This window comes from Pezoporus flaviventris, unplaced genomic scaffold (genome assembly GCF_033815535.1).
Source record: "Pezoporus flaviventris isolate CSIRO_AGI_PZ_B2104156 unplaced genomic scaffold, CSIRO_AGI_Pfla_v1 ptg000018l, whole genome shotgun sequence".
NCBI classification, from domain to species: domain Eukaryota; kingdom Metazoa; phylum Chordata; class Aves; order Psittaciformes; family Psittacidae; genus Pezoporus; species Pezoporus flaviventris.
Genome location: NW_026892566.1, coordinates 4,521,342 through 4,548,106, shown reverse-complemented (window position 1 = coordinate 4,548,106; position 26,765 = coordinate 4,521,342). Strand labels below are relative to the sequence as shown.

General features: G+C 42.2%; 2 protein-coding genes across 2 annotated transcripts in view; one reads left to right on the top strand and one right to left on the bottom strand.

The window, feature by feature from the left end:
• SNX30 (sorting nexin family member 30) overlaps positions 1-12,448 on the top strand; it is a 40,478-nt gene extending 28,030 nt beyond the window's left edge. The window contains exons 4-9 of the mRNA XM_061455102.1: positions 221-379; positions 2,454-2,649; positions 3,302-3,501; positions 8,732-8,818; positions 10,776-10,928; positions 12,045-12,448. Coding sequence (XP_061311086.1) covers positions 221-379; positions 2,454-2,649; positions 3,302-3,501; positions 8,732-8,818; positions 10,776-10,928; positions 12,045-12,104 — 855 coding nt within the window. The 3' untranslated portion in view covers positions 12,105-12,448. The remainder of the gene's footprint in view (positions 1-220; positions 380-2,453; positions 2,650-3,301; positions 3,502-8,731; positions 8,819-10,775; positions 10,929-12,044) is intronic.
• A 5,642-nt stretch (positions 12,449-18,090) lies between these two features.
• Positions 18,091-24,864, bottom strand: SLC46A2 (solute carrier family 46 member 2). The gene is made up of 4 exons (XM_061455101.1): positions 23,546-24,864; positions 21,790-21,873; positions 20,013-20,169; positions 18,091-18,777 (listed from the first exon to the last, which is right to left on the bottom strand). Exons 1-4 carry the CDS (start codon positions 24,579-24,581, stop codon positions 18,720-18,722), a joined length of 1,335 nt encoding a protein of 444 aa, XP_061311085.1. The 5' UTR covers positions 24,582-24,864; the 3' UTR covers positions 18,091-18,719.
• Between the last annotated feature and the right edge of the window lie 1,901 nt (positions 24,865-26,765).

The window sequence follows — 26,765 nt, the reverse complement described above, 5'->3', positions numbered from 1 at the left end:
ACTTAGCACGAGCACTATGTGGGCTTCACTGGTGTGGCTCTTGGTTGAAGCCATTTAGTAGAATTGCTAGCATTGGGCCAGACCATTTGACGTTATGGTTCCTGTTAGCTAACACTGCAGTTCCTGTTAAGACTGGAGTTTGACTGTTTTGTATATTTCCAAATAGCAGAAGCAAGTTTTTTGTCTTTTGAATCTTGTGCATTTTGCTTGTCCCTGACAGCCTCTTCCTGAGAAATTTGTGGTGAAAGGTGTTGTCGATCGCTTTTCTGAAGAGTTTGTGGAGACAAGGAGAAAAGCATTAGACAAATTCTTGAAGAGAATAACTGATCACCCAGTGCTTTCTTTCAATGAGCACTTCAATGTGTTTCTCACAGCCAAGGTAAGCCAGTAATTTTCAAACACAGTCATTGACAAGGGCATCAGGACAGGCACCTTTACAGTCTCTTTTGAAATGAAGGTATAAAGGCATTAATGAAATTACATGTGCAGGTCTGAACTTCCCCTAAAACATCAGAGTTGTTGGGGATCCTGAATATTGTGTGTGACAGATGCCTCTGCATGATAACTCTATGGGGTTCCCTTTCCTTGAATGCAGATGTGGTCAGCAGATGTACAGATTCAGTTCTCCAGACCTGCTTGCTTTGTATACTTGTGTGTAGAACATACTCCTCTGAGAGGTTTAGAATTTAGAAAATTGTGGACTTTGTAAAATTCTCCTTCTAGGAGACGGGAAGTGGGGAAGAAGAAGAAGAGGTGCCTCTTGCACAAAAGTTTGCAAATTTCCTAACTTTTTTTTCTTGTCTGTGTCTCTATACTCTTTGCACTTTTTGCTCTCAAAACTAAGCATGAACACCTCATTCTTGTTTGTTCTCGGTCAACAACATAATGCTCATCTTCTGTGTTACTCATCCAGCAACAGTGCAGTTTTCTTTGGCTGTCTTTTGATCTGCATTTTAAATAAGATTAGAAGGACCTACAGTTATGCTGGGGTTTGACTGATAAGTGAGGAGACCTGTAAAAGCACATCTTTCCAATGTCACATTAGGCCACTTTACTCAAATGTGGCAATTTGAACTCAAATGTTAGTTTGTGCTCTGCATGCTGGTAATGTGAGGCTCAACCTTCAGTTCCCTTTTATTTCCCCTCTGTGATGAACTTAACTACTGAAACAAGCCAGAAATGCAGAGTTTTAGAACCTTGACAGTTAAATGTCAGATAGCTTTGTTCTGCTTTTTAGCTGTCAAAGCGTGATGCAACTTTCTTAGCTGGTTAGTTGTTTCCTCCCACCCCTGTAAAATTAATGGTAAGGGCTTTATTCTCAGCTCTGGGTATAGTAGCTGTTGAGATGTCAGGTTCTTCTAATCACATTTATGTGTGAGGCATCCCTGCCCATTTCAGGAAGGTTGAAACCATCTTACGGTCCTTTCCAACCCTAACTCTTCTATGATTCTATATTTGACTTACGTATAAATACTTGAAAAGAATACCATAGTACATGTTTCGAACATGGCTGTTGTACTTTTTTAAAGACCATTTAAGCTTTTAGTCTAGTCTATAATATCATGCCTTGATTCTTGACCTCTGCAGGTCTGGTTGGTTTGAAAACCTCCCTCAGGCTGCAAAGGGTAACCTAATTGAAATGTCTTAAGCCCGCTTTGAGATGTTGAATAGTGACCCCTGCTGGAAGGAGTGAAATGCAAAAAGGACAGCATTTTGCCTAAAACTTTTTTTTTTTTTCTTTCCTGATTTCGAGATGAAATCCCCTGAAGACTGTAGGTAAACAGCCTTGCTAACATAGGTTGTCTGAATGATTCTATGCAAGTGTTTAAAGGGTTGGCAACGAAGTTTAAGCTTTCTGTGCAGGAAACATAGCTACATGTGACCAGCATGAACTGTAGTCTGGCTTGCAGAAAAGCTGTGCTCATCTGCCTAGTGGTGCACTTTTAATGTGTACAATCTTCTGCCTCCGATCTGGCCACACAAGCGGTGTGAGGAGAATGCTGACCAGATAGGCATGCAATATGTAGTTCTGTGCTAGGTCATCAGAGCAAGCTGGTGTATTTGCATAATACTGGTATTGTGGGCTATGACTTTAAAGTATGTGTGGGTGAATGGTCTGAACTCCATGGAAACAGCTGTTAATGTTGGTACTTCCTTTGGGACAGTACAGGAACATGGGAAAACCTGACCATGTGGAAAGGTGGACCACTTACTAATTTATAGTGCATTTTACACCATTCACCTGGATAGCTTATCTCCATCCAGAGGGAGACTTGAAACTATGCTCAACTGTGCAACTTGTACAAAGTAAGGTTTTGTTCAAGGCTACATGTCACACATGTCTTGCCTTCACAAGATTTGATTGGGACTGGGAAGTGTCCTTCACTGTATTAATCTTCAACATGCAAGTAAAATACTTCTAAACTGTTGTTTGTTTGTTTTAAACTTCCTAGGATCTTAATGCCTACAAAAAACAAGGAATGGCATTGCTGTCAAAGATGGGAGAGTCTGTCAAATACGTAACAGGAGGTTACAAATTAAGAAGTCGACCACTGGAGTTTGCAGCCATTGGGGAGTATTTAGACACATTCTCTCTAAAGCTTGGTACCATTGACAGAATAGCACAGCGGATTATCAAAGAACAGTTGGGTAAGGAATACAAGGTGCTCTAACATAATGCTTCGGTCTCAGTGCTGTGTATCTTGCTCTGGTTGATGGCAGGACTGAGTCAACTTACGTCCATGATTCTGGCCTGTAATGAGCCACATACAGAGCAAAATCTAATGTCTCTTGCAGATTTAAAACAGGCACAAATCCTAACATGGTATCTTGTCTTAGCAAAGCTCTCTAAGTACCTTTTAAAGTAGCTTTTGATGTTATACCAGCCTACTTTCTTACTAGAGTTATTTTTGGAAAGACTTTTGGAAGGGGGAAGAACTTGTAGATTCCATATGGAGTACAGATGGAATTCCTAGACCCAGATAACCTTTACAGATCTGTCTTAGCAAAGCCAAGTTTTATGTGTATTTGAAAGAAAAAGTACTCTGGCTATTGCACAGATGCAAGTGTCTTTTGTATTGGAAGCTTGAAGGAACGGTCAGTTAAGCTGGAGACAGCTTCGACCTGTCAACTCTGCAGCCATAGAACTCTTGTATGTTAAGATGGTTGTGCAACACAAGAGTCCTTGGGGAGTTAATGTTTGCTAAGCTTGGTGTAGTTTCTCCTGTTTGGTGTGAGAGTTTGCAGATCCTTGTGCCTCACTTTTACTCTGCTAATCTACTTTTCCATCTGCCTCTTGCAGAATACTTGGTGGAACTACGAGAATATGGACCTGTTTATTCAACCTGGGGAGGGCTGGAGGTTGAGCTATCAGAGCCACTGGAAGGGGTGTCTGCCTGTATTGGGAACTGCTGCACGGCTCTTGAAGAACTTAGTGAAGACATGACTGAAGACTTCCTGCCTGTACTGAGGGAATATATATTGTACTCAGAGTCGATGAAGGTAAAGGGAGCCCCGTGGCAGAAGACACAGCAGTTGTGTTTGCACCGAATGTTGTATCAGCAAGTTCATCCTTTCTAGTGAGAGAGGTTGATGGTGGGAAAAAAGGGGGAAGTAAAGAATACATTCATTAGGAGGATATTTTAATAATCAAAACAAAACCAGGTATGTTTAGTAGCAGGGTGTTGCATGATAGATAATGCAGCATAGAATTATAATGCATATAGCATTATTTATCTGCTCTGCTACTCAGTTAAGCTAAGATCAGTAATGCTGGAGTGCACACAGAGTGTGCAGAGTTCAGTGTGTATTAGCAGTGTGCATTAGCAGTCCCCCTTTAGAAAACTAACAGAAAATTACTTCTGAGGATTTTATTCTTGGAACAGCCATTAAAAGGTCATGATATGCACTCTTTTAGAGATCTGATACCCTGTTGTATATCTACAGTCTGAACATGGTAGTCATCTGTCTCAATTCTCCTGTACTTCTTAAACTGAGAATTGAAACACTTACTTGCATAGTTCTTTTCCCACCTTCAGATGCCTAGTTGTATGGCTCCTGTCTTCTGGCTGAAGTATTTGTGCGGAAAGTTTTGCTCTAATTCCCTGAGTATGCTCCTTACATTTGTAGTCATGGTATTGCCCCAGTATAAACAAGGTGTATTGCCCTTACAGCACTATTAACACCCAAGTATTGCTGGAACAGCTGAGCTGTAGCTGGAAGCCTTGATCCAGGGTGTTCATATTTAGCCTTATTCTGTAGGACTGGTCATCACGTGTGTACTAAAAATTAAGGAGCATAAGACTAATGGTTAAAGCTTTTAGCTCAGAACACCTGGCTTTGATGGTGCAAATATCACAGCCTACTAGAGATGACATCCAAAGTGGCAAGCTGAGTTGAGAGGTGCTTTTCACAAATGTGGCAGGGGAAGAATATTTTTAAGCTAAAAAGCAACAGTTTATTCATCTGAAGAGGTACTTCAGACAGCTGAACACCACTTACCACAGGGATAGTCCCATTCTAAAAGCCCTAGTGTCAGATGATGGCAGAGACACTAAGTGCAGTCTCCAAGCCAACAGGTAGTGTAGCTGCAAGTATTTAACACCTCTCTGTGGCATTAAAGTGGTGTTTAACTGCCTGAAGTACCTCTTCAGCTGAAGAAACTCTTGCTTTTTAGCTTAATTTTTAGAGTGTTGATTTGACTTTCTAGTGTGCTAAAGGATTCACTCTTGTCAGTTACTCTCTGGTCATAGATTGAACACACTCATCCTGTTGATGCTTCCTAACAGGGTGGATATAGAAAATAGCAGTTGTACTTGTGAAATAGCAGTTAATAGCAGATAAGGATTATGCTGCCTAATGTCTGCCTTGGGCATTTCATTAGCTTTACTGTGTCTGAAAGTCAAGAATAAAAGCTACTGCTAGCCAAGGCAGACTCTTCCTCTTTTCCTTCCCTTCCAAATGCAAAAAGTGAAATATCTCGTGTCATGAAGTGCAGTATTCTTATGCTAGAAAATATCAGTCTGCTGCTATTTCTGCAGTAAGCAGCTACAGAACTGTCTTCCTGGACACCATAAAAGTGAGTAGCTGTAAAGAAGGCTATTCTTGGAGTGCAAGAGGCTTTCTGCTGAAAGGGCTGTCTTCTTCACTAGCATTGCAGTCCTATTCATCAGCTACTAAAAGGACTGTTTGTGAAATTAAAGTGTTTTGGTCTTTCAGGGCACAGCTTTTGGAAAGGATATTTGATAGAAGGCAAGTCTTTTTAGGCACTAGGAGTTCAGTGCAACCTTGATAGTTTTCTCTGCATGGTGTACCCTAGGTATTGGTATGGAAACTTGGATCTCTAGAGCAGTCTCTAGCTGAGTGAATGTCTCCGAGTAAGAACTGCCACTATTTTGGGGATGAATCTGAAGACCTTAGTGTCTTCAAGAGCACTATTACACCTGAGGGGGACAGCCCAAGAGAACTGCACACAGGCAGCTCCCTTGGGCAAAGAACCAGCTTCTGGGTGAGACAAATACAGGCTGACTCCAGGGAGGCCCAATCTCAGGGTTCATTTGAAAGATTTACGGAAATGGGGAGAGGCTGGCATTGTGAGCTCCAGTTAAATGTGTGCTGGTAGTGTCTAAAGGAGGATATTGTCTAAAACATGGGCCATATGTGAGACGGCCAGGGGACTTCTTGAACCCTGGTGCAATGGGGCCCTTGTCAGCAAATGTGTGGTACCACGTTCTTTGTTACACTGTCGTTCCCCAGGAAGACAAGTGCAGAGGTTGAGCTCCACTATACATAATTCAGTGCTGATATTGAAGTGTTATATGAACTCTAAATGCTTAACATTGCCAGAAAGGCTTATCAGATGATGCAGTCCCCAGCTGTGTGCTTGGACAAGACTTTTAATGCACGTTTAAAGCAAGCACCAGATAAATGGCTAACTGTCTCTCTAAAGGAGTACAGTAAATAAGGGTTTTTCTGTGAGGGCTAATCATAGTAAGAAGCTCTGAAATGGCATGGGATTGCAGCTTGAGAAAGGATGGCAGACTCCTGAAGCTCTTTCAGAGATGTGGGCCAAGGTAAAATGCTTCAATTAAATACAAAATGGAGAAGGACCTGCCTCACTGAAAGCAAGTTGCCTTGCTTTGTGCAGAGACCAGTGGTTTAGTTCTGTCCCCCAAATTGCTGAAATTTGTGTGTGTTTTCTGTTTGGTGTTGGTTTATTCCAACTTTTCAACAATTATTTGTCAAATTTGTTTTTCTCTCTGAGGCATTAGCTAGCGGAAGTTTTGCATAGGCTGTGTTAAGTCTGGAGGTACTTGGTGCAGAGCTTTTCAAAGGAATGCTAAGCTTTAATGCATTGATCTACAGCTGAGAAGAGATTGCCTGGAGGTGTCGGAGGAAACACTCCCTTTCACAAAGGGAAAGCAGTATTTTTCTGTCACTTACAGGTCAGCCATTAACAGATCCTTAAGGCTGTATTCAGAAGCATACTGTTAATGGTCCACAGTGGATAGACTTGAGCATTTAAAGAGAAATAAGACACCAGCCTTTTGAATCTAGCCTGCTGATAACTGTTGTGTTAATCATTGGCCACTCCAGCTTACTGCACTGTCTCCAGGCTCTTAAAGGCTGCAGTTGCTGTCAGAGATGGTTATTTTTCTCAGAAGAAATTCCAGTTGACTCAGGTTCAAGAGGCAATACAAAGTAGAAATACCTGCTAAATCTCTCAAGGTTTTGTTGCATTGGTAACCTCAATCACCTAAGGGCTATTCCACATAGTTGCTTAGATTCAAAAAATAGCAGGAATGTTGTGGGTTTTCAAGCAAACATGACCAGTGGCATGCTTGCTTGTATCCCTCTAGGGACAAAAGGGGAGGGTTAAGGAGAATTTTTCAGTTTTGCCCCCCCCCCCCCCTTTTTTTTTCCTTTCCCTTCCCTAAACTAATAGCAGCTTTGTGAATGGGCAGCCACTCCCGTTTATCATGGACTGAGGCTTGTGAGGGTATTGATTGCAGTGTCTCCTGTCTCTACTCCAGAGCAACTGCACTGGTGACCTTCTCTTGGCTTAAGAGGGAGGAGGGGGAAGGTGGTGATTAGTAGTAGATGCCGGTTTTGTACACAGAATCATAGAATAGTTAGGGTTGGAAAGGAGCTTAAGATCATCTAGTTCCAACCCCCCTGCCACAGGCAGGGGTACCTCCCACTAAACCATGCAGCCCAAGGCTCTATCCAACCTGGCCTTGAACACCACCAGGGATGGAGCATTCACAACTTCCCTGGGCAGCCTATTCCAGTGCCTCGCCGCCCTTACAGTAAAGAACTTACTTCCTCCTTACATCCAATCTAAACTTCCCCTGTTTAAGTTTTAATCTGTTACCCCTTGTTCCATCACTACAGTCCCTAATGAAGAGTCCCTCCCCAGCATCCCTATAGACCCCTGTCAGATACTGGAAGGCTGCTATAAGTTCTCCACGCAGCCTTCTCTTCTCCAGGCTGAACAGCCCCAACTTTCTCAGCCTGTCTTCATACGGGAGGTGCTCCAGTCCCCTGATCATCCTCGTGGCCTCCTCTGGACTTGTGCCAACATCTTTAATTAGGAAACATATCTTGGCTAGATTGGCTCTTACAGCTCTGAGAAATACTCTTAAACAGATATTTCTGTAGGCAGCAATGCATGTTAGTCCTGCTTTACTAGACTTGTCTGAAACTTACAATGATTACTTACCTCCTGTTGCCCTAATGGGATAATTGCATCTGGGTGGCAAAAGGAAAGGCTCAAAGTATGAAGTGACTAGGTTGGCTGCAAGACAAGTTCAAGTTTACAGGTGCCTCAGCAGCGAGTGTTGAGTAACTTTTATCTAAGCATTTTTAATAATGTCTTTGCATCAACTGAGTTATCAAACATTTAATAGTTGTTTCCTTGTGAGGACTGAAGTTGCCCACTCTTGTTGACACAACTGCTTATTTTTTTAGTAGTAAATTCTTAAAGGTTAATTTCTATGCTTATCTTTAAATTGTAAGACTATATCATAACCTTAGTGGGGATCTTGGTTTGTGGAAGTGTATCATATTTTGTGTTCTGTTCTGAGAATATGATCAATAAAATGTTTACTGCTTAGGAAACTCATGTAGGTAGTTGAGTACTTTTCATGTAAACTGTGCTTTTCATAGTTATTATTAACTAAACCAAGAACCAACCTCCCCCACTGCCAACTGATCTAAAAGCAAAGCTTTCTTTTGTTCTAACACAAGGATATAAAAGCTTCCTATAAAGGACTTCAAGAAGTCCTTTGCAAGTGAAAAGGGAGATGTAATACCTTCTGTGGTGGCCTTTCCTGTCTTTTGGCCCACAGTGTCTGCTGCTTGAGCATATCGGAAGCTTCGCACTAGTCCGCAACAGCTTTGATGCTTTTGTTTATTTCCTTTTCATGCTAATAATAATTCAAGTGATTAATTGAATTTACTTAGGGTTATATTCATGGTTATATGCCAGCTTTTATCTTGCATGCTTCCAGCTTGTCCAAAAGTTGAATTTTATCTGACCCTGCCAGCTGCTGGAGAGCAAGTGCCCTTTGTTTTTTAAAGCTACTCCATAAATACTGTAAAATAGGACAAAGGAAGTATGGAAGTCTGACTTCAGTCTGAATTAGCTCTTAAGCTTTGCAATTTCTTGCAGGGTGGGGAGGGAAGGAATGAGAGGATCCCTGTCACAGGTGTCTTTTTCTCTTGCTCATAGAATGTGTTGAAGAAGAGAGACCAAGTTCAAGCGGAGTATGAAGCAAAACTGGAAGCTGTAGCCTTGAAAAAAGAGGAACGCCCAAAGGTTAGCACTTTAAACTGAAGTCTTGAAAAACAGCTTGCATGTACATTACTACATGAGAAGAATGGAGAAACAGAACTTGCTTCGTCTGGCTTTAGTGGCTTCTTTGCAGTATAAGCAGTTTTTGGCAGAACAGATGCTTCTTGTTGGCAAGCTGGTGTGAAATTAAGACCTAGGTATGAACATACATAACCTGTCTAGCAACTTCTGTACGACTGATCTCCCACCATGCAGAGCAGGATGTCTCTGACCTGTGTAACACAGGTATAACAGCCCGGAACGAGCTGGAGTGTTCAGTGACCTGGACTGAAGCACTGGTAGAACATTCCGTGGTGATTTAGCAGTATGTCAGTTAGCTAGTTAAGGTGCCAGCCTTGGCACTGCTGAACTGTATTGCAGGATACCTGTTTTGACTGTGGAAGACTCCGTATTTTGCCCCTTCTCGGGAGCTCTTCCTGTCTGATGCTGAACAGACACGGCAGATGTTATTGGGTGGCAGTTTTCACCTGAGCTTCACCAGAAGCAAAGCTGTAAACTGGTGTGCTTGTGCTGCCACCTGCTTTCTGCGTGAAGCAGTGTGCACATCAACGCAGCTCTAACCAACAATGACAGCAGGTTACATTCCCTTCCTCTGCTTGGGGTTTTTTGGTTCCCCTTCAGTTTTCATTAATCTTAAACGAGATATAAAGTGCTTAAAAACTATTAATTACTTTAAAATTTTGTTTAAGCTACTGAGTTGCAAATTCTGTCCTGGGAAGCTGCAGTTTTGTGAAGAAAGGTATTTACATTCCTGAATTGCACTGGTGCATGTGCAGACACTGCTTTCATGATGCCTGTGGAGACTTAGCTGGAGTTCATTGCTGCTGCTCGTTAATTAGAGCATATGTGACCCATTTGCTGATCACTGGGTTGTCCCTGTAGCTCTAAACTTTTGTACAGCACTCTCAGCCTGAGCTTGTGGAGAACTGGCTCTGAGAAAGATATTCTTTTTTAATTCTTTTTTTAATATTTTTGTTGTGGTTTCAGATCTTAGCAGAAGAAGCAGGACACTTGCAAACTAACTTAACTGGGTTGGGAAATCATGCATGGTTTTGCTTCCAGACTTTATGACTTTTGATAGTCTATCCTTTCCCATTAAGGTAGCAGAGTACTTATAAATTTGATGCAAGGTATGCTTGGCTTGAAAGATGCATCTTCTAAATGTTCCAGCCAATGGCTTCATAGTTCTTGTCTGAAGCCTGTGAGAGAGCTTTGTATCTGTAGTTGCAGCAGAGTGGATTCCGTAGCCATAAGTATAGTGCTCAGAGAAGGTAGGGGAATTCTGTAGCTACTGAACCCCAAGCTACCTGTAGTGTAGATCTGGTTGTGTGAATCAAGTGGTACTCAAATCCCATGAATACGAAGGAGGTGCTTCCTGTGTAAGAGATGCAGGACCTTCTCTGAGTTAGCGCAGTACTTCAGTGATCGGCTGTAATCCACATCTGGAGAAGAACCAGAGTTGATACATTTCTGCCTAAATTGCGTACCTTGCCAAAATGCAAGGTAGTAGTACACTACAAACATCTGCAAAATGTTCTTCATTCTACCTTTGCCTCTGTGCAAGTCACAGCTTCTAGAGCAGAAGTTCACTCCTCACATTGGTGTTAGACTACAGGGGTTTCCTCTTCTGAGACCATGGGCTTAGTCTGCATGTCCTTACAGGCTTCCTGTCTGTGTGGACCATGCAGCACAGTGAGAAGGGCAAGAAAGGTGCTTATAGCTTTTCTTCCTGAAGAAACATCTAGTCTCACTAATATGGAACTGGGTCTTTTCTCCTTGCAGTCATAACTGACTTTATTCAGGGTAACTTGTGGACTGTTAACTTACCCTTTCCTCTGTAGGTTTGCTGAGTGAGATTTGAGATAATTCAGCAGTCTAGAATTCTCAATGTCAGTTTCAATATTTTTTTTTTTTGCTGCAGGTACCCACAGATGTTGAGAAATGTCAAGATCGAGTAGAGTGTTTCAATGCTGATCTGAAAGCAGATATGGAGAGATGGCAGAACAACAAAAGACAAGACTTTAGGCAGCTACTCATGGGGATGGCAGATAAAAACATCCAGTACTACGAGAAGGTACGTGGCACTTAGCATTGGCAAAGGACTAAGAATAGTTCAAATTCTTCTGAGAGGATGGTGATAATACTTCAGGAAATCTTTGCACTGTCTTGAAGAAAAGAATCTTGGACATGTAAATCAGTTCTCTAGTTCTGTGGAAGCTGCTTTTTGTAGGCAGCTTACTGTAACCAGTTACTGACTTTCTTGTCATGCTCAAGTGTGAAGCTAGCAGTCTTCTGCAAGGCAGGCCTGTAACAGCATTTCATCTTGAGTGCCTTCATTCTTGCACTGAACAAATTACTGAGCAGCAGTAGTGGTGACAAAAAAGACCAAAATTGCATATTCTAGTAATAATATCAGGCTAGAAATCTCTTGATTCTGCCTTTTAGATCCAAACTACATGGGTTAATGTATATCCATAGACCCATCTGTAGATTACACCTAGTATGCATAAATGGTTCTGATCTCCATCCCTTTGTGCATAGTTTTGTCCCTTGTATGTTAGTCCTGGAAATACGAAGTCAGGCACCTGTGCACTTTTTCAGTTGGTGCATGTGTGCCTGAGATTCAGTGTAAGACTATTTTAAGTGAAAGGGCTTTGACATTTGACTGCATATGTTGATAATCTAGTTTTTCTTCCTGCTAAATTGGTGCTGCCCAGTGCAATGGTTGATATATTAAACCCTTCTAGTCTTATGCATGGTGACATACTTGAACTTTTTGCCTATTGATTTCTTCCATATGTGCTTTGCAAACTTTTCTGTCTTCCCACAAAGATGTGAATTTCTACTAGAAACAATTTGGCTGCCTAGCTGAAAGCTGTGGTGCTCTTCATAGAATATAGATTGGTATTTGGAAATGGTGGATATTCTCATGATTTTTAATGGCTTGGAGCATGCTGTTGACTTTGGAAAGCTCAGATTTGTCTTCCTCATTTGGGAACTGCACCTGCTCTTTCTAAATGCTTTCTTGCTGTTTGAGATTGGTTTTACCTCTTTTCCTTCTGTGTTAATTAACCTATGAAGATCCAGCTAGCCTTTCTTGAACTTTCATTCTACTGGTCTGGAAGGGTTGGTTAAAAGTTACAGGAACTAATGTATAACCCATTTTTTAAATCTCTGTTTCTGTCTTCAGTGCCTTACGGCGTGGGAGTCAGTTATACCACTATTGCAAGACAAGCCAGAGACCAAATAAGTACCACCTCCATGGACAGTCTAGCACTTCTGTACTCAGTACCACTAGACATACTGGAACTGTATGAAGGACTCCTTTTGTCAACTGAAACACCAGCTGCACTTAAGCTGGAACAGACGCTTTGAAAATTAGTTTAATTTTTTTCCTCACTTTCTCTGTTTAAACTAGGGTATTTTTCATCTTTTTAAGTTATCTTGAATGGTTCCTTCTTTATCCTATGGAGTGATTGGGGGTTCACAGTGAAAGCCCACGGGGATCTTGATAAAATTTACCTCTCTAGTCTGGAAGGAACTGATGAATGGAACACTGAAAAGATGAAAATACTACTGCAAGGTGCCAAATGATGTCTTTATTACCCTACTGTTTTGTTTGCTTATAAAAAACCCACAACATAATAATTATTCCTGTGATACACTACTCGCAAACCAGTCCTTATCCCTTTTTTTTTTTTTTTTTTTGGATGGACAGGGAAAGGCTGGAAATGAGTATTTTCTGTTTTGTTACCACCTATATGCTCCTGCTGGATCCAAAGGTTTCTGGAGACTTTAATGCATGGGAGTTGGGCTGGTCCAAGACAGAACATACCGATACCACCTGCAGATAGCCTGTGATGCAAGCATGAACTGTGTTTTTTTGTGAGTGTGGCATGCTCTTGGTTCATTCTGAGTATCTTTGTTTATCTTGGTGCTTATGAAGTGATGTCAGTTGGCTGAAGTGTACTTGTGATGGACTTGGGGATCAGAACCAGCCTAGCTGCAGGAGCAAGTTGAACAGCTGTCTTTCAAGGCTTACGGCAATGGTGGAAGAAAGTACAAGTCTTTAGTGTATTTTCTCTAAAGCTAGCACTGGAGGTTGCATGGTAGAATTCTCTTGGCCCATGCTTTAAACTTTTGGGGTGTGGAGGCTTTTTGTGTGTTTATTTTTTTTCTATTTTGTTTTGTTTTTTCCTGAAGTAGAGCCCCTTTGGGCTTGGTCACTTAAGGTGCCTGCTATAGTAAAGGTAAACTTTGCTTCTCTCCCCATGCCTTTTTTTTTTGGTTGTTTTTGGTGTTTTTTTTTTTTTTTTGTTTGGCGGTTGCTTTGTTTTTGTTTGTTTGTTGTTTTTTCTTTTCTCCCAGAAGCCAAAAAGTGTCAAATGCTTGTTTTCTCCACACACCACTGTGTGTGAAACTTGCCTTAAACAGGTTGGTGGAGGCAGATAGGTACCTATTAGATACACACAGTGTTCATATCTGTCTATTGAACCACACAGCAAGTCTTTTAAAACTACTTTTGGTACAGATCTATTTTCTTAGTAGTTTTTATTGACCTTTAGAAATGTAACTGCTTCTGCAAGTCCCTATTTTTTTTTTTTTTTTCCTCTTGCAGTACCTAACTCAAGTAAATGCCTGCTTTTTGTTAATGACCTTTGGAATGCTGCCATGATTCCCAGGGTCCCAGAGTCTTGGTTTAACAGCATGCAGATAAATCCTTTTTAACCATCCTAAGTGAGGCAGCTTGGGGCTAATAACAGTGTAATACTTGGATTTGGGGGGAATAAATAACTCTTGAGTGCTTACTACTAGCCTGGAGTGATAAGTAGATCTCTGGTACCATTCTTGTGAAGAGTATAATGGTAGTTGAGTATGTACAACTGCTGTGTTCTCTTCTGACAGCCTACCAGGTACTGGTCTGCTTGGACTTTATCCCTTCATAAACACCAAGTAAAGCTGAAGTTCCCCTGCTCAGCTTGCTGGATTTATAGCAACTCTCAAGATGAGGTATTGCAGCAATGTGGTAGCTCTCAGGCTAATGAGATGCTGTTGGTGCAGAAGTGAAGTTTAAGACATTTTTAAGAGGTCTTCCTTTTTGACTTGGCCTTCATTGACAACTGTGCAGTACTAAACTATGCTTGCTGGTTTAAGCTCACAGTTTGTTAATATACACTTACTTGCTGTAAATGAGAACTCTCCTTTAAGTTGCTGTTAGGTCCAGAATGACAAACTACTCTTGTGCAAGGAAGTGCTTAAAAGGACCATCTTGAAGCAGTAAAACCAGGTGTTTTTCTCAATCTTCCTATTCTAAAATAAGCACTTCTGTACTGTTTAACAGTCTGACCTTCAGGGTTACAGTCTTCCCTATTTCCCACAGAGATCAACATGCCTTTTTGAGCTGGTTCCTTTGTGGTAAATGTAATTTTGTAGTTGATTCTGAAACATCACTGGGAATGAAGCAAAATGTAATTTGAACTAATATTTAGACAAGTCTTCCCCTCACCTTTAAAAAAAAAAGTGAAAGATGAGTAGAAACAACGGTGATGATATGTGACATCATAGCTGTTCATGAGAAACATAATGCACAGTGGGGAGCACCAAGTGAAGCTCAAATTGATGTGTAACTTCTGAGGCTGGAGCTGTTGAAGATTCTCTTAAATTTTTTGTAATCCAATGTCACTGATCCTGCAGTATGATTTTGAAGCTAGTCCTCATCATCCAAAGCATGTTTTGATTTCAGATAAATCCTGTTCTGGCTAAGCTGTTGAAAGGCAGGCACGCTTTGCACTTCTCTGTTGCATTATGTAGCTCTGTGGTACCTGCAGGTTGATGTGGATTTCTTACATGATGTGTAACACCGAAGCTTCTTAAGCCCCTACAATGAAAGTAGAACTTAACATTTGAGAGAGGAGTCTTTTGCAAGAATTGCTGTAGTGTAGTGGTGGGTGTCTTGGCTTGTATGTGCTATAGAGGATACTCTTACAAAGAGCTGTTGTAGATCACTAGGTAACTGGGAGAGGCTGTGTAGGGAGGATCCTGACTGAGTTTTGGGGCAGCAATGCCAGACTGGAAGAACTACAAAATATCAGGAAACTCCTGTAAGATGTAAAGAGTGACACTTGTAGAGAGTGCACTTACTTAACCTGTTGTTAGTAGGAAGCTGAGATCTGAACTGGTAGCAAAAGTTACTCAAGTTATCCTGTAATCCTTACAGGATAGGTGTCTCTCCTTTAGATGGCCCAAACTTTGCATGTGAAAAGTAAAAGTTATTGGTAAAGGGAAGCAGGAGTGTAGTGAAGGAGCTTCATCTTTGAGTAAGTTCTTAAGTGTGCGGTCACTTAAGGTCACCATGCACACACGCACTAAAATTATGTCAAAAGTAGTTGGACCTTTTCTCTGAGTCTATGTAATGTGGGTCATTCAACAGTCCTTAAATTAGCCCAGTTTCACTCGTAATCCATATTTGGACCAAGTTCCCTCTCAGAGGATGCCTAATTCTCTCCTGTCCTGGTTACTTCTGTGTAATTTCTAGGACGTTTTGTTTCTTATCTCAGCTGTCACCAGCACAGTGAAGCAGGCACTGAGATCTTGTTTTCATGCTTGGTAATGAACTGTGCATTGTTCATATGTATCCTTATCAGGCTCTGACTCTTGCAATAAACACAGGTGTTGAAACACCATAGCTTTTTCAGGTATCCTTTGCAAAATGAAAAGGTAATAGGTGCAGCACTAAACACACAAACTCTTCCAATGTAACCTGTAGCAGAGAATAAACTATGGATTCTTCACTGAAGTCTGCTTGGATTTTTGTCACACTGGCACTTGTGCTAAGGACAGAGTAGTGGGATACGTGGTAGGGAAGAAGCATCTGCAAAGCTCATGTGACAGAGGCTGTTCTGTGGAGGTACTGTGAGGTAGTCTTCCAGCAGTGGCTCTGTGCAGCCAGTTTGTGATGCGTATTTCTTCAGGTGTTGGTGTCCTGCAGATAGCAAGGTAAGAAAGAATTCCCTCCCAGTCTACCAGGGAGTGCTCAGTGTTTTAACAGGAGCTGTGTTTTTGTTAAAACTTGCACCATTTTCCTGTTTATGATTAATGTTGCACTGTTTAAAAACCTGGTGCTGAAAACCACTGAGCAAAACTGCATACATTAAATTAGCTCATTCAGCCTTCTTAAATTCTGAAGGTATAACAGTTTTTTCCCTTGGCATATTAACTTTAACTACAGCAACCAGTAAATAGGGAAAATGGAGTCTTTTTTTTTTTTTCTTTTTAAGATAGGGGAGTTGCTACTACTTACCAACATTTTATTTATTTTTTTTTATATAACATAAAACTGGGGATCACAGGAATATATTTGCCTTCTGGCAGTGTGAGTGTTGCATTTTAACAGGCAGCATTTTTTGGGAGTGCTGTTTAGCCAACTGTATGAAATAAAGCAAAATTTAAAACTGTGCTTAGCATTTTATAGTCTTGCTGGAGTATCTGACTTGTACAAGTGAAACGGGCTAATTTTAAGGTTGCAGGGCTAAGGCACAGTACTTATGCAGAAAATAATGCACTTTCCAAAAAGGCATAAGTAGATCACCCTACCTAAGTGGCATGCTAAAATATTAAAGGCTAGCCACTCTCCTAGACTACTTTGCAGGCCTTGGTACTCCATGCTTTGAAGCTAAACCATTTCCTTAAATTCTGCTGCTGGGATAAAAATCCATTCCTTCAGATCAAGCAGCAGAGTTGAAGTCAGTGCCACATTCCCACCGCACAGGGAGATAGGTTGCAGAGGGACAGTCTTACAGTAGCAAACAGCCAAAGGGCTTTTATCTTTAGTACATGGAAATTAAGCAGCACCGTCCATGTTCTCTTTTTCCTCTGTGCCTGCATCCCTCTGTTCCTCCTTAAGGTTAGAAGAGTTGGGCCATGCAGGTGAAGGTGAGATGGCTGTGAGTGGAGGAGGTGGACCTCATCCCCTCCTTGCTGAAGGTGTCAATACTGGAGACCACAATGACCAGTGCTGGCTTGTGGCCCTCTTTCAGCCTGTGTAAACCCACTCATTGGAACTAGAGTGTCACCATTCATACCATTGAAAAACAAAATGGAAGCTGTGAAAAGACTTGTCTCTGTGTGGATTAGCTTAGTAAACAGTGTAAAAATGGGAAGGAAGGTTTTGTTTCCTGTGCTTGACCAAATCTGGCAACTGTACTCTTCTTCAGACTCGCAGGCTAGGAAATGTTGTCTTCTGGTGCTGGCATGTTTCTATACCCTTTCATATCTCTCTGTATAATTTGTGCATTGTTTACTATGAAACTAGTATTGATGGAGAAAAACACTTTGAGGTAAAACTGTTTGTAATTCTCTATTAGCGTGTACATTTTTTTAAAAAGCTCTGTTTTGTTTACCTCAATTAACTTAATGGAATGGACCAGTAAATGTATTAAAAGACGACTCCTTTACCTAGAATAAAACTTCGTTTTTGCAGCCTTCACCACTGAAGTGATGTGTATACTTATTTTGCTGGGCTATCTTACTGCAGAAGTACCCTTCCCTTAAAATCTAGTCATACTGCTGATCCTGTACTACATCTGGTATTACTTGAAAGTGACTGCTGGAGCTAAGGGAAAGGTTGCAAGTGTGTGTGGGGTTGGGGGTTGGGGACAGGATTGGCAGCGACTTCCTCAGAATAAGGGGATGCATAGTGAGTAATTGACTTCTGCTTGCTACATCCCTGGCTTGAACTGCCTGATTAGATTTCAGATTATTTCAGTTACTGAAGGCTTTTTAATTTGCTTTTACTTAGTCTGGGAGCTTGGAAGCCACTTAATCCTTGTTAATTCAATTAGTATGTAAGTAGACATATAATTTAAGCCCTGATCCTTCTGGAGCATGCCACTCTTTTGAATCATGTTTGGATTTAGCAGCCAACATCTTACACCAATTGCTGTATTGTATGAGGTTCCTATAGGTAGGGATTTCAATCCAGTACATTTTTATTTCTAACACAGGTAATTAACACTGAATATTATCTGGTATCAGTGTCCCTACACCTCTGTAAAGCCCATAGAAGTAGCGTGCTGCACTTAGCTGTTCTTAACCTGTTACAAGAGTAGTATGCTCTGGTAGTGTGAGTTGAAATGCTGCTATCGGCTTTTGAATCATAGATGTCTTCCCAGGAGCTGTGTTAAAGCACTGCTTAGGGACAGTGTGGCAATCTCCCAGGAAACAGGGGTGTGAACATGTGTTCAGGAGTGTTTTATTGTAGAGAATTACTAAAAGTGTCTTAATCTTACATTTAATGTTTTTTACAGTGGTGTTTCTGTGTTCAGTAATCTCTAAAACATTGATTGGCCAGGCTGACCCATCTTCTGTAGCAGTTGGAGAACAAGTGTGTCCTGCTGACAACTGTGTGCATGTGGCTCGTGGGCCCCTGCTTCATCAGCTGAAGGCACAGAGCCCTGAGGTTTCCTAATGAACAGATGGGAAGGAACTAATGAAAAATTGATCCTCTGCTTTCCACTTCCACACTGATTGATGTGTCTAGAAATGCCATTTTCATTTCTACCCTGTTGTCCCTCAGCATAATTGCTAACCAGCCTAGCAGAAAAATGAAATGCTGTGAAGACTGCTGGTGTTCAACAGCCAGTACATGTACTCTGTAAGATGATGTACTGCAGAAATAACAAGGCAAACTTCTTTGTCCTGGGTGAGTTCACTGGCTGAAAGCCTGTGGCATGCTGTGAAATGGAAACACAAATTGAGATGCTTCCCATCATGATAACTGTGGTGACTAATGCTTGGCAAGTTTTCCATTTTGGTAAGTTGAAGAGTTGATTAACACCAAAAGAGGCTTTAGCTGGTACAGCCTCTGTCAGTCGGTCAGAATCTGAAGGGAGCCAGTGGTTGAACGTTGTTTGATGGCCACGATGCTTTAAAGAGCAATAAAAATGCAGGTTACAAGAGAGCTAGAAAACTACTTTCTGAAACTATTGTTTGATTTTTTTTTTTTTTTTTTTTTTTCCTCCCCTCCATCAATTCTTTAGTTTAAAATCACTGTGGTGTCTGTGGCTGGCTGAGAGCTAATGTGATTTCTCTCAAGGATCCGCCAGCCTTGTGTACAAGTAATGATATTGGCAACATTTGTCATGGTTTGGACTTCAAGTCCTAGTAACATGTGTTTGTGCTGATAATGGTGCTAACTTCTATTTGGAGCCTGCATTAAAAAGCAGTTGAGTAGCTAGCAGTGACTTGCTGTTAAAACAGCAGGGTTGTGGTAAGGAACAAGTCACTTTTGCATCTGGAAAGTATGAGGAGGAAAGCAGAGCCAGGGAAATGAGTGTGAAGTAGCCTTCCCCACACCACCAGTCCTGATGACACCAGGTGTCCAATGTGCTAACAAGACCAGAAAGCGAAGCCAAGACAGAACCAATGGTGTAGGACCTTTCCCTGTAGCATTGCTTTTTCTTCCTAAGTGATAATGCTGAAGTCAGTATGCATTACCCATATATATATATATATATATATGCATCACCCATATATATGTGTGTATATATATAAAACCATGTATTAACCATGCCTTTAGACTTATACTTGTTCCTGAAATTCACCTATCAGTTGCTCTGTAGCTGCAGGTTTGGGCAAATTCACCAGATCAATGAGTGAAATGACCGCTTCCTTCACCATGTAATGGTTTCTCTTTGAAAGAAACACCTGAGGGAGACTTTCTACCACAGTGAGTAAGTAAACTGTAATGGATTTTTGAAAGAATGTTTTACTTTGTGTAGGATTATTCCCTCATTCTACTTATTACTATTCTTGTAATACCAAGCATTACATTAGTGTGAAGGCCTTGTCCCCTGGGATTATCAGCTCTTAAACTCTGCTAAATATTCTTCCTACAGCAATTCTTGTTACATTAAACAAGAGAAGACTAACAGCATTGGCTAGATCACTTGCAAGTTTCAATTTTTGAATCTCCTTGGTATTTGTCAACTTATTTCTGCAAAATTTTTATTTCTCCCAATTTTCTCTTTCCTTTCAAGTTTACTTAAAAATAAAATAAAATAAAAAAATCCCACCCGTGTTATATACTTTAGACACAGAATCAGGTAACATTGAGAAAATACAGCATGTCCTTTTGGACAAAACCCTTCCTGTTCCTTACCTCAAAGGGAGGAGAGTCAGGCAGCCAACTAGAAAAGACAAGATGAAACAGAAGCCGCTGTACCAGTTCAGTGTGTTTTGATAGATCTTGTTGTAGACTGTAGATGTCACTACTCCTGTGGTGACTAAAGACAACTGCAGCAGGACAAACACTTTACCTGTAAACCAAGAACATAGTTTTTTACAGGGAGAAAAAACCAGCTCTGGTACATCTTGATGAATTCTGGATCACCACTGTGTGGGAGAGCCATGTGGTCATTGCTTCACAGGCACCAGACAGCATGCGCTTGTATCTGCTTCTGTTCAAGATCAGAATTTAGCGCCTTTTCCTTCTTTTAGGCTGAAGGATGAAAGATTCGACCAGCAAACTGTCTGCTTAACCCATCTAGATGTAGAGGTAACTGCTTGGAAGACTGGCAATAACCTGGGTGGTTAAGTGCTCCTTTCCCTATAAAGTGGAAAAGTAGTTTTGGGCTAGGATCTTCAGGACAGGAGAGATAAGAGAAATTTCAGTCAGTCTGCTTCTGCATTCAGTCAGAATAGTGGTCCACTGGGTTGCAGTATTCCCTGAAATAGGGAGGTGCATGTGATTTAGACAGAGAAAAATGAATTCAAGTTAAAACAGCTTTTGTGCTGAAGTGCACCCTTCTGTTTCTGTAGTGGTAAAAGGGGGAAGGTGAAGTAACCCATCCTGCTGGGATGTGCAAGCTGGGAGCAAGGTCAGTGCTATACAGAGGGCTTGCTGCCCTGGCAGCCTTCTCCAGCTGCACAGCAGCAGCAGCCACCACTGAAGGGGACAGCACTGATACCAGAGGCTGCTCTGCTGCATGGCCCAGCTCCAGAGCAGATCTGCCACTGTGATAGGGTGCAGCCTGCATGGCTCAAGGTGGAGTTTAAAAACAAGGTCAGGATTAATAATTATGACTAATTTGGGGTGTGAGCTGCTACCTGTGTGGTGGGTAGGCAAGTTTGCTATGGAGCATGGTGAGGAATTAACTTACTGACAGAGCAGTATTGTGTTTGTATGGTACAAGGGAAAAGGACTGCTGTAGGAACATGTTTGGAGGAGACTTGAACAGCCAAGGTTCTGAGGTTTTATTTGAATGCATGGCTAGTCCTGTCTGTTGTGTCTAAATCCAGCTCATTGGGGTAAAAATGGTAGCCTTCAATACAGTGCTGTAAAATACATGTATTTTACTGTTTTCTAATGTATTTTTATTATATAAAATTTCTGCTCCTGTTTACCAATAAAGGCTGATTTCTATGCAAAGGTTATACTTTGTTAGTTAAATCGTAGTTTGTCAGGAATAAATTGCCAGGAAACGCTTGAAGATGTGTTTAGAAAGCATAACTGAAAAAAAAAGATGAAAGAAATTCACCCTTTCCAAAGCTGGAAGTAAAAGAAGTCAAATATAAATGATGTAAGTATCATAGTGCTGCAACGCAATGCCTTACTTTTCTTGTTTTTCCCTGGAGTACTGTGTTTTTGCGCAGTACCTCTGGTGTTTTCCTTGCCTTTGAGCTGCACACTGATAATCATCTTTAGAAGCATGTGCTGAAAAATGTGTGGGTGAATGATGTAACTAAGGACAAGAAGTTCGGATGTGACAATCTTGTATTGCAAGTTTCTCTGCTCCTCCCTTCCCATTTGTGGTACCAACTCTTCCAGTTGTATTATGCAGAACACAGATTGTAACAATAACTTACCTCTCTTTATATCTTAGGCTGAATGGAAGGATTTGAGGTTTTTTGACTGGTAAGACAACCAAAGCACTTACCATAAGATGATCCTTCAACATGCTTGGATAACATGGATCTGATGGTTGGTAAAGGGATGAGGGCAAAGAGCATCACTGCCCGTGCTGCAATGCAATGAGCATGTGGTTATCATCAGTACCTGCTTCTTGTTTCCCAACACAATCACCACTGCTTTTGAAGACTATGGGCCTACGGCTTGGGCAGAGACTTTGCTGCACTTTTTCTTGTCCCTTGAGTACCAGAAAAAAAAGTACAGATCTTTGGTAGGAGTGTAGGTCCTCACTCCATCCAAGGGATGCTGGGTAAGCCACCTATTGCTCCCACCAGCAGAGTTACTTTGCCCAAACCAGCTGTAGTCTCTTGGTCTAAGCCTGCAATCCCAGTGTAGATGGAATGTAGCACTGTCCTTTGAGACAGAGACACTGATGATTTGAACCTAACCAGCAGAGAGAGCATCCCATGCTACATGGCTTTGACTTGAACAGTACCCATGTCACACTACAGCTGTGTTCTATTTTGGTGCTTCTGGCTTGCAGTATTTTAGTCTTTCTCTAGTGTGGGAACTTCTAGGGAGCTGGAATTACCTTCCTGTCAGGAGAACCAGCCTCAGTGAAGACTTGGTCCATGTCTAGTGTACCAAGGTGTTTCTGCAATGGAGGGAACAAGCATTCTGTACACTATGTAGCAGCATGTGTTCATGAGGGACTTTAAATATAAAAAAAACCCATTTTTAATTCTTTTAATTTTCTTTTGTAATCATTTCTTCCCCAGCCTGATTGGTGAAATGAACAAAATATCTTAAAAAATTTTGCTCAATGTTTGGCTTAGTACACAAATATAATCTTTCCCTTTAGAATGACTTTGATTTTCAATTTCTTACTCCCTGTAGGGTCAGACAGATAAAGCACTTCAGGCCATTTATCTTAGACCTTTTTCTCTTTCTAGAAGAAAAACCTCAAAGCCATACAGGACACAATACTCTTTTAGATATGAATTAGCCATCTCTTTGCCACAACGGATGCAGCTCTTGGATTTTGCTTTCTGCATCCCTGCACATGCTACCTACTAAATATAAACTTGCCTTTTGTTTGTTGTGGGATGCTGTCCCATATGTTTATACACAGTTTGAGATTTGTACACTACATTATTGTGGTATTTAGTTGCTAGAGTAGCTCCAATATTTCACCATTAAGTTTCCCATCAGGCATAAATGCCTTAATGTAACAAAAATAAATCACATCTTAGGATGTTTGTTTAATAGGAAACCTTTGTCAGTTTTTTTTTTGTTGTAGCCATAAGCTGTATCTCACAAGAAGCAAGTGCTTGGGTGACACAATCTAGTGTGGGACGTCCCTGGCAGGGGGGTTGGAACTAGATGATCTTAAGGTCCTTTCCAACCCTAACCATCCTATGATTAATGCAGTGGTGTGGTCTGACTAGCACCAATACCCAGCAACAATTCCTACTCCCCTGTGGTGTGAGCATTGTTCTCCTACTCTGATCTGGGCTATGACCAAGTGACAAATTACAAGTCAACCAACCTTAAGCTAACCTTGGCAGGAGTGTATGCCTCCTCTGGATATTGTAGGGTGTTGGGTGTCAGAGTGCAAAGGGGGGGGATAGGGGACCCTCTTGGGCACTGCTCCTGTGACGATCTGCCTAGTCCCTGCTCTGAAACTCACAGCGAAGCAGACCAAAAGCCCTTCTTCTGATGCTGAAACACCCCTACCCCTTTCTCAGGATGCACTTGCTTGTGTGAGTGGTTGTTTGACTCACCAATGTAGAAAAGGAATGTCCACCTAACGAAGGCCATGATGAGGATGCCAGCACTGAAGGATACCACTCCGATCATTGTCATGGTTATATCCTTCAGGTATTTGGAGAACACAAATACACCTAGGAAGCTGGTGATGAAGATCACATACCCAGCAGCATTGCCATGTCCAATTTGCACAGCATTCCAACTTAAAGGCTCCCTGAGCAAGAAGAGTGGGAGTACGTTCATCGCACCAACCACAGCAAGGTCATAGAGGATTGCTGCCATAAACAGCATAGTGAGGATGAGTTTCGAGGGTGATACTGGAGTGGAGTTGCTGTTCTTTGTGTGGCCTGGTAGCTGGCTGCTTACCTCCTCTGCACTCTTGGGTTTGGCTGGGCAGGAAGCTGCTGGCTTGGGGACTGTCAGGACAAGTATGCTGTAGAGGAGGCAGAAAGCATAACAAGCGATGCTGCAGCTCACCAGCACAGTGCCCTCTTGATAGTGGTCACTGAAGCCAACAAAGAGGTAGCCGGATGCCATGCTTCCCAGAAAGCCAGAGAGGCCATACACCAGCTCAATAATGATGAGCCGAAGGGACCTTTTGATCTCGGAGGAGCCCAGGGATCCCAGAGTCATGACACCTGCCCAGAGCGTGGTGAAACCGCCCATCAGCCCATTGAAGGCAGCAGCCCCGTACATCACCTCGATCGGCCAGCCCCGCAAGAGCAGGAGGAGCAGGAGAGATTTGGAACCCAAGTAGCCAAGAAGAGGGAGGCAGATGGGGATCTTCCGATGTATCCTGTCCCCCAACTTGGACAAGCCATATGCTGACACCAGTGGGCTCAGGCCCAGGACAAGGTTGTAGATGATATAAAAGTTAGAGACAGCCTTTTGCTGAGCATCTTCCAGCACATGGGAAGGAGCAGTGGCGTTGGTCTGGTTGTAGTAGTTCTTCACCACCAGCAGCAGCGCCGTGTCGTAGAAGGCGCTAGCCACTTGGGAACCTGCGACCACGGGCTCAATCCACGTCCTCATCACGGTCACCCCCACCATGCTGCTGGCGACGTCCTCTTCCTGGGGAGAGCTGTTTTCAGGGAGATGTGCAGGAGGAAATGGCTCTTCAGAAGCTCTGCTCTGGAGGCATGCTTAGGGAGGAGCAGCAAAGGGAAGAACAAAAGCTGGGCTGAGCAGGATCAGAGCGTTGTGCAAGAGATGATCTGGCCAAGAGGATATCTGCACCTCGCCTTGCTACACACACTCGCACACGCACATCCCTGTGCTGCTCTGATCCCCGGCTCACAGACAAGAGGCTTTTGTACAGCTGGAGAACGCCCTGCGCTCCCGAAGCGCTGCTGCTCCTCTTCCTGGTGTAGTTTCAACAGAGGTCAGATGACCCAGTGGAATTTCTCTCTCCAAATTTAGGAAGTGAAAATGATCAAGTAATTGCTGCAATTTGGAGTGATGGTTTCGGGTTTGTTTGGTTTGGATTACTTTCCCCCTCCCCCCACCTTTTGGCATCTTCACCTGTTTCCAAGTGGTTGCGGGAGGGGAGGATGGATGTGTGCTTTTGCTCAGGCAATCAGTGAATTCCCCTTACTACAAGCTCTTTTTCCTTTCTTCTACACAAACACGTTGCTGGCTGTTTTGCTCCTAAGTGGTCCTGTCTGCCCTGTTGCTGCGCTGTGCCCATTATGTCGTTGTTTCAATAACTCACTCAGGAAATTACACCAAAAAGCCTGGTTTTGGTAACCTGCCTGCTGCAGCTGCCACTCTGCCTGCTGTGTCCTTTGGCTTTGCAGTGTGGGAATTTCTAAGAGAAAGGAGAAAAGTCCCAGTTTATCCAAAGGCATCGGCAACCACTGCACCGCAGTGATCTGAGCTGAGTCGGAGGCCGGGAGGGGTGAGAAGCCACCCCTGGGGAAGTGATTTCCAGTCCCGGCTCCTGAGGCCGGTAGCTGTGCCTCTCTGCAGTGCTGGTGCCACATGCAGCTTTGCAGCTTGGGGAGTCGGCCTCTGATACTGCTGCTGCCCGGGGCGGGGGGGGGGGGGGGGGGCAAGTGAAACGACTCACCCCAACCGGCTCCGGTGCCTGTGTGTGACTGGAACAGGATATGGCGCAAGCAGGCTGCCAGCTCCAAGGAAGATGTTTGCAGTCCCAGCTGCAGGAAATACTTGGGGGATATTTGGCAGCCTCAAAAATGCTAACTTAAATTGTAGTGATCTCATTCTGCACTGGGTTAATAAATCATAACAGGCAGAATAACAGTCTGTTCTAGGAAGATTTATGATGAGTAGTTTAAAAAATAAATTAATGATTAATTTGCGAGAACAATGTTAAAGCCTCCATCTGTTACACTCTATTATTCAGGTGACATTTACTCAATGCCTGTGTACTCATGGCTCAAGAGTTTTATTTTTTTCATTCTTAGGTCAGTTGTGCAATAATTTTTTTTTTACATTTCAATGCAAGGAAGAGAAATTCCAATGAGTAACGGGGAAAGGGGTGGGGAATTGTCTGCTAGAAAGATTCGCTGCTAGACAATCACAGTTTCACCACAGAATTTGTTTTTTGGTCGGGCCAAAAGACTCCAGAAGCCAGATGTATAATATAACATGGGTTGTTCCAACAGTTGGCTTTTTTATCATTTTTTCCCCCACATTTTCTGCAGAAGGTGTCCAGTTTCTTTCAGATTTTATTCAGAAGTGGGACAAGTCTTTTTCTCCAAACCCTGGAATATTTCCAGAGGATGGAAATTCCAGACAACCTTAATGAAAACCCCACAGTATCAGCCTATGACCAGTTTAAGCAACAAACTCCAACAAAGGAAATGCCACATTTTGCTTCACCCGGGTGTTATTAATAGGTGAAATTGTGTGTTGGAACAATACAAAGAGAAAAGATGATTATATTTGAAAATCTGATAATCAGTAGAGGGGTTTTATGTATTAGGAAAGTTTGAGAACAAGCTGAAATTCTTCTATTGTGTATCTTAGTTACTTTATAACTAAGCATTACAATGGTAGCTATAACGATGAGCAACTAACATAGCCATATATGGGGAAGGGTATATGGGTGGATCCAGGGGAGTATTGTGAAACTCTACCGAAGCAGAACTCACGAAGGTACCAGGAGTAGTCAAGTGAAAATAAGAGAATGATGGTGTCCACATAATGGTTGGGACATGTCCAAGAAACAGAAAAGTGAACAGGATGACCTGAGGAAGACTTCTTACTTCA

Bases quoted from the DNA above. Each gene is read 5' to 3' on its own strand.
- SLC46A2 (XM_061455101.1), bottom strand. From the start codon at position 24,581: ATGGTGGGGGTGACCGTGATGAGGACGTGGATTGAGCCCGTGGTCGCA. The intron at 20,170-21,789 runs GTAAGTGCTTTG...CTTGGTTTACAG, and splicing joins TGTTGAAGGATCATCTTATG to GTAAAGTGTTTGTCCTGCTG. The intron at 18,778-20,012 runs GTAAGGAACAGG...TGCTCTTTAAAG, and splicing joins CTGACTCTCCTCCCTTTGAG to CATCGTGGCCATCAAACAAC.